Source organism: Onychostoma macrolepis, chromosome 08 (genome assembly GCF_012432095.1).
Source record: "Onychostoma macrolepis isolate SWU-2019 chromosome 08, ASM1243209v1, whole genome shotgun sequence".
NCBI lineage: Eukaryota > Metazoa > Chordata > Actinopteri > Cypriniformes > Cyprinidae > Onychostoma > Onychostoma macrolepis.
In genome coordinates, this window is record NC_081162.1 from 27,331,686 (window position 1) to 27,339,369 (window position 7,684).

A 7,684-nucleotide genomic window follows, 5' to 3' on the forward strand; every position below is an offset into this window, starting at 1 on the left:
TATCACTACACTTATACAAATGAGTGTTTTCTTGTTTATTAGTTGTAATTAGTGTAAATATATCTGTTCAGGTTTAATTCAGTCACCCTAAATGAGATTCATAATGTTTTAGTGCCTGATAAACATTGTTCTGATTGCATAAATGAAATGAGATCATCCGATAGAGTAGATGTAATAGAGTACGTCTGAGCTCTTTAAATGGTCCAGCAGGCTGTAAATGACCGCTAAAGCTGACCTGAGTTTGGTCCTCCACAGGTGGATGATTTATCCCGGCAGCTAAAGGTCTGTCTGTCTCTGTATTAGACATTAGCGCATGTAGAGTACAGATTCATAACAGGTTTCTGAATAGTTTGCTTGATTACCCACAGTGCACTGCTCTGTAGCTGTAATAAGCCTGTTTGTTTGTTTGTGTGAGTGCATCTTTGAGAACATAAAAGGAAGCTAATTATTATAAGAAGGAGAATTATTGAGAAGTGGTCGAGCGTCAGTCCTCATATGAACCATAATCATTTATGACTGTTACCAAGACAACCTTCTCAAACTAAATTAGTATTCTTTAATATTCATACTACAAGTCAGACGCTCATTACAGATGCAGTACATCAATTTGACCTGCAGATGGCAGCAAAAACACTCTTACGTTAAACTCTGCAAAGCCTAATATGAAATATCAGCCGGAAAAATCTTTTTAATTTATTTTTTTATTTTTTTATGGGACATACATTGAACCTTTAGACAAAATCATAAAACAAAAATAAAATTTTGCACGTTTTATGTTGAGTGCCATATTTAATACATCAGGCTTTTATGGCTCATATAATCTGATATAGTGAGAATATGTCAGGAAAAAACAGCTCATTTATATTCAGAGACTCAAACTGAGCAAAAACATGTAATTTGCTGTAGATGCTGATATTTATATGGACAAAAAGTGATGAAATTCTGGTGCTTGTAATGTAAATCAATTTATTTTTATGTACTCTATTTTCATTTTAATTAAAGTTTGTGTTTTTGTTGTTTTTATTATTTTTTTAAATAATTTTTATTTCAGTTTTAATTACTACTAAATGAAAATGAGAAATGTTGCTTAGCAGAAAGCAAATAAACCTTTTTAATATTTATTTTTATTTCAGTTACCGTTTATTTTGTCTCAGTTTGATAGTTTTAACATAAGTCAGATGCTGCTGTTTATCACCATTTCAAATAAATTAGTCTTTTCTATTCAATGGTTATAATTGGTGTTGATTTTAGTGCTTGATAAATATTGTTCTGACTGCATAAATTAAATTATATAATAAGATAGAGCAGCTATAACAGCCTCAATGTAGTTAACGTCCGTAATAAGTGAATAAATAAATGAATAAATAAATAAACATATATAAAAAGTTTATAAATATATAAAATAAATATATAATATTATATTATAAATTATATATATATATATATATATATATATATATATATATATATAAAATACAAATTATATTATAATATAATATAATATTATAAATTATTTAGGTTTACGTTTATTTTTAGTTTTAGTTTAACTAAACCTGCACAGAGCTAACAAAGAAACACTGGACAAGCCAAATAATAGTTCATTAGTCTCTCTGTAGGTGTTTAAAGTTGTCGAGCAGCTTTTTTCATATCTTTTTGCAGCTTTTCACATATTCTAACAATAATTATATGTAATCTTGCATTGTGGCATTTATAAGTCATATTAATATAACGTTTACAGAAAGTCATTGATGTTGAAAGGAATATTTAAGTGAATGTGAGTGTGTGTTGGCATGTGATGCGTGACATTACTGTGCATTTGCATGCTGCTGCTGTAGAGAGCCGTCAGAGGAGGACTTGAGGAGTGTGTGAAGGGCATGAGCGGCTCAGACAGCGACTGAATGCACGGCGTTTGGATGAGAGGACGCAGCGTGACACTTTGACAGTGATGTTTGCTGCTCCGTTGACTTCTGCGTCTCTTACAGGTGGATAAACTGGAGGAGGTTGAGGACAAGAGAGCGGCTGAAGACCAGACTCCTGAAGCCTCCTCCGTCGTCTACGGTGTGTTCATCATCAGCTCTTTCATGCACTTTCTACTAAATCAGTCTTTTCTAATTCCTGATCAGTGCAAGCATGCATCAGACGCCGTGCTAAGCTTGTCAACTGGTTTAGCTTTTATTGTGAAATGCAGCATCAGAGTTTGAGCAATGTTTTACAACTTCGACCCATTCAATGAAAGCCAGGTTATGATGCTTCTGGGCTTTTTATAAAATTGTTTTTAATGCATTAATTATGCCTTGTAATGCAGCTTGTAATGCATTGTAAGATCTCATGAATAACATTTGTGTTACATCATAATACTTATTTTATCATTAAAACAACCAATTTCAGATGTGACAAGGAATGCATTTAAACTTTGGTTACAGTATAATGCATTATAATGTACAAGTAAAGTGTTACACATTACATTTGTGTGTATTTTTATTATTATTATTATATTAATATTGAAATTAAATTATATAAAAATTATTTTAAAACATTATTACATGACATGAAGCTTGAATAATTGCATAAATACATTATCATGGATAAACTACTCCAACCTGTGATCCAGGACAATTACTTTATACATTTTCTATCAGTTGAATTTATGGCTATGAATTTTATTTGTTATAGGCAATATATTAATTACTTTTAACCATTGCATCAAAGCCAATTGCATCAATGCTTCTTATCTACAGATATATAGTAGCAGGGTTATAGTTAAGCAGGACTAAAACCATAAAAACAAATTTTCTTACTTGAAATACAATAAACTTTTAATGCCGTGAAATAAAATAAAATATAAAAACAAACTTATTTTATTTCAGCTAGTTGACAAAGCAACATTTCTCACTGAAAAAAGTGAAAGAAACAAATTAATTAATTATTTAAAAAATAATAATAACAAAAACAACAAAATTACTAAAACTTTAAAATGAAAATGAATGAATAAATAAATATAAAAATAAAAACTAATTCCAAATATTGATAAAAATGATCTTAATGATACTATTATAACTTCAGTGTCTACATTGTACACTGAAAAAAAAATTAAGGTAAGTGGTCGCAAACAATTTATTTTAGCTACATTTAATTAAAAAAAAATATGTTGAAAGTTAGTCAACTAAATTTGTATATTTAAATGTAGCTAAAATAAATTGATTGCAACCACTTACCTTAAAAAATTGAGTAAATTCAATGAATCATTTTTTTCAGTATACATGTGGTTAAAAGCTTCAAAATCCCGTCCAGTGGTTTGTCATTCTCTGTTCTCTCCCCCGTACAGCTCTTTCTGATCTATTATTGTTACTCAACAGAAACCGCTGTGAAAGCCTGCCCTGATACTGAGTGCTTGTGATGCAGTTTCAATCACAGATCGTTCTCTGCTTGAAGGTTAAACGCTCCTGTTCATGAATATGAACAGTGTTAGGAAAAGTTACAGTACTTTTAAAAGTAATGCATTACAATATTGCGTAACTCCCTAAAAAAGTACACTGTAAAAAGTGATAAGTTGACTTAACTTAAAAAAATTGAGGAAACCCGTTACCTTAAAATTTTTAAGTAAATGATAATTAAAAAAAATAAGTTAATTGAATTGTCAAGTTCACTTAACTTTTTTTATTTTTTATTATGTACTTAATAATTTTAAGGCAACGGGTTTCCTCAATTTTTTTAAGTTAAGTCAACTTATCACTTTTCACAGTGTAACTAATTACATTTCTTGGTTACTTTTTATGCAAAGTAATGTGTTAAGTTACTTTTGCGTTACTTTTTAAATCTGGGCAGTGCTTGCTTGTTTGTTTTTAATATAAAAAGTTATATTTTTTCACAAAAGCCGTGAAAAGTAAATTCACGTCTGTACAGTAGAACGCAGAAGAAGGAAGTTCAACACTCTTCAGCAATAAAAAAAAAAAAAAATTAGCAAATGTTAGTTTATCTTGAGTAATTTTTGCCTATGGTTTAATTGGATCATCGAAGGTCAGAAGCAAAGACACTGCGTAATAAAATGGGATTAAATACATAAATGATATTTGTCTTATTTAACATATTTAATTATCGCAGGTTTGCGTCACGCTCTGAGTTGCATTTCACTGTTTTTATTCATTTTGAGGAATACTAAATCAGAGTGAGATGAATTAATGCATGTTCACATTTATTCTAAAATTAAAGTATAATTTTACTTTAATAAAAAATGGAAGCCCGTTTCCGCCACTGAATTAAAAAAAAAAAAAGGTTATTGCGAAATCTCACATTTCTGACTTTTTTTCACAGAATTGTGAGATATAAACTCACGATTGCGAGTTATAAAGTCAAAATTAGGGTTTATATAGTCACAATTGCGAGTTTATATCTCACAATTCTGACTTTATATCACGCAATTGTGAGAAAAAAAGTCAGAAATGTGAGATAAAAAGTCGCAATTACCTTTTTTATTTTGTATTCAGTGGCGGAAACAGGCTTCCATAGGAGTGCTTTCAATCTATAAATGAGAAAAAAGTAACTGCAATTATTTATTTGAAAAAGTAACTATTTTCTTGTAAATTAAAAAGTAATGTGTTACTTTTACATTTATGCATTTAGCAGACGCTTTTATCCAAAGCGACTTACAGTGCATTCAGGCTATACATTTTTTTATCAGTATCAGTATAGTTACTTGAAAAAAGTAATCTGATCACGTACTTGTAATTACTTGTACTGAATATGAATGTGTGTGTGTGTGTGTGTGTGTGTGTGTTGATGCAGGTCAACAGCTGATGCTGAGCAGCGGTCAGACACCCGTCACTCCTCAGACGGGTTTCCCAGCTTACAGTTTCGCTCCTCCGGTGTACGGCTTCAACCTTCAGCCTTGAATTTTGCCGCTAGGAATTCTGGGAAATGTGTGCCTGTGCTGCATTCAGGAAGCATGACAAAGCATCTCTGCAATCAAATAAACACCCAGCGCTCCTAGCATACGTGTGTTGTGTGCACCGCACAACAAGCTGCTCGTTAACTTATGTTTCATTTGAATTGATCAGATGGCACTGATGACGAGAGGAAGGACACTAGACCCAAACAACACTGCACTCTTAAAAATAAAAGTGCTTCACGGTGGCATAGAAGAACCTTTTTTGTCTAAATGGTTGCATAAAGAACCTTTAACATCTGAAGGTAAATATAAAAAGGGAAGAAAGAGATGGTTCGGTAACACTTTATTTTAAGGTGTCATAATACAGAGTAATTACTTAATTAAGTACTTAGTAGTAGCCGTTGTACTTACATGAAACAAAATGTACTTACCATGTAACTAAGCTATGGAACAGCCTGTAATTACAGTTTGATGTAATAGACAGCTACTGTTACACATATGTGACCCTGGAGCACAAAAGCAGTCATAAGTCGCTGGGGTATATTAGTAGCAATAGCCAAAAATACACTGTATGGGTCAAAATGATTGATTTTTCTTTTATGCCAAAAATCATTAGGATATTAAGTAAAGATCATGTTCCATCAAGATATTTTGTAAATTTCTTAGCGTAAATATATAAAAATTAATTTTTTGATTAGTAATATGCATTGCTAAGAATTCATTTGGACAACTTTAAAGGCAATTTTCTCAATATTTAGATTTTTTTGCACCCTCAGATTCCAGATTTTCAAATAGTTGAATCTCAGCTAAATATTGTCCAACAAACCATACATCAATGGAAAGATTATTTATTCAGCTTTCAGATGATGCATAAATCTCAATTTCGAAAAATTGACACTTAAGAATGGTTTTGTGGTCCTATACACAGCTACTTGTAAACTTAAGTACAACCTTGATACACTTTATTTTAAGTAGCTTATGCCTGTGTAATATTCTGTAATTTTAATGTAATTAGAAAGGTATTACATGTATTTAAGCTGTGCACTGGTGGGTTAAATCAAACTAAGGTGCAGCTGGATAAGGTGTACAGTATAGATACACATGAAGTACAGTCTTGATACACTTTATTTTAAGTAGCTTATGTCTGTGTACTTACATTTATAATTATGTTGTAAAAAGTCTGCAACACATATGCAGAAATCTTTTGGTTACAGAAGTAGCTGTGTAACAGACCTGTGTGTAACAGTAGCTGCCTATTACATCTACATAATTACAAACTGTAAGTACAGGCTGTTCCATAACTTAGTTACATGGTAAGTACAACAGCTACTACTAATAATTAAGTAATTATGGACACCTTAACATTTCACTGAACGGTTCTTTGTGGAACCAAAAATGGTTCTTCTATGGCATTATATGCTTTTAAGCACCGTTATTTTTAAGTGTACTGTAGTTAGGGTGAATGGTACGATATTTGTAGCGACAAACTCATTTCTTGGTTCTTTTGTCCATTCTTATTTGTTTTTAATCATTTGATTCTGCAAGTATTAGCTTTGTTTACATTTCAGGTGGTACTAAATTTCAGTTTTACAATGTGAAGATCAACCTGTTTATTTAACGCTAGGTCGATGTAGCTGTTACTTGCGCATGATTATTGAGGCTTTTTCTGGTGCCGTTCATCATCTGTATTACTGCAAGCCATATGCACTGTCTATAGTCTAATGTTGTAGTGAAAAGAGACATTATTTTTTAGGAAAACAATATGCAAAAAATACAAAAAGTTATGTTTGGGTTGCTCGGTGTGTAGCGACTCCTTAGACTGAAGAGTCAAGTACACAGACAGAGAATAAAGTTTACCTGTGCTGTTCAGTCTGTCTCGCTGTCTTGAGTCACTTCAGGTCACAGTCTTTCACTTTGTTCCTGTTTAATGTGGGTTTTGTGTGTTTTTCCTGCATGTTCGTATCTGGGTTCTTGCTCAATTTTTAACGAAACCCTGTGTAGCAGAAAGATCACTGATAAAAGCCCATTTGGATTAGTTTTGTTTTCAGTATAGCATTGTTACAATGCATTCTGAAAAGTAATTTTATATTCCAAATTTCAGATTCCCTAGTATAGTGATGGAATCTGAATATGTATTTCTACAAGCCTACTTCATAGAAACTATGTCCAAACAAATCTATAATCCAAAAAACGATGGTAGTGCATGTCCAAAAAAACAAACAAAAAAAAAAAACACAGTTACCATGATGCACACCATGTTTTTTCTTTTAAATTTAGTGTGTAATATACAGTAACAGTAATAAAAATAACAATAATAAAAGGTCATTCTGATTCAGCAGCAAAAAATAATAATAAAAGCTCATTCTGATTCAGTAGCTTCTTTAGATTGATTACACTAGAGTTTTAACAGATTTTACAGATTATTTATTTACATGTAACTTTGGAGGCCCAAACCTGCAAAAAATGTATTTAAAAATAAATGAAAAAAATAATTTAATTGAAAATAAATGAATGAATTAATAAATATAATAATAAGAAGAATATAAAGGTGTAAATGACTTGTTAAAACAAATAGTTAATTTTATTAAATGCAGTATTAAATTTAATTTTGTAGTTTTGCTTTATTATTTTCTATATTTATTCTTAACATTATTTTTATTCTTTCATTTATTTTTTTAATTTATTTCTGTTTTTTTTTTTTGTTCCTTTCTATTTATTTATTCCCATATGTGTATGTTTTCATATTTAAATATTGGTACATTTATTTATTTTCCTCATTTGTAAGTGGCTTTTTGTCTG

At 30.8% G+C, this 7,684-nt stretch overlaps 1 protein-coding gene across 4 annotated transcripts in view; it reads left to right on the forward strand.

The window, feature by feature from the left end:
• cltcl1 (clathrin, heavy chain-like 1) overlaps positions 1 to 6,754 on the forward strand; it is a 48,490-nt gene extending 41,736 nt beyond the window's left edge. For 2 of the 4 annotated variants that reach the window (XM_058784610.1, XM_058784608.1), the window contains 3 exons: positions 256 to 282; positions 1,983 to 2,058; positions 4,783 to 6,754. In XM_058784610.1, coding sequence (XP_058640593.1) covers positions 256 to 282; positions 1,983 to 2,058; positions 4,783 to 4,889 — 210 coding nt within the window. In that variant the 3' untranslated portion in view covers positions 4,890 to 6,754. The remainder of the gene's footprint in view (positions 1 to 255; positions 283 to 1,982; positions 2,059 to 4,782) is intronic. The other 2 variants (XM_058784611.1, XM_058784609.1) reach the window with 1 other exon arrangement.
• The last annotated feature ends 930 nt before the right edge of the window (positions 6,755 to 7,684 follow it).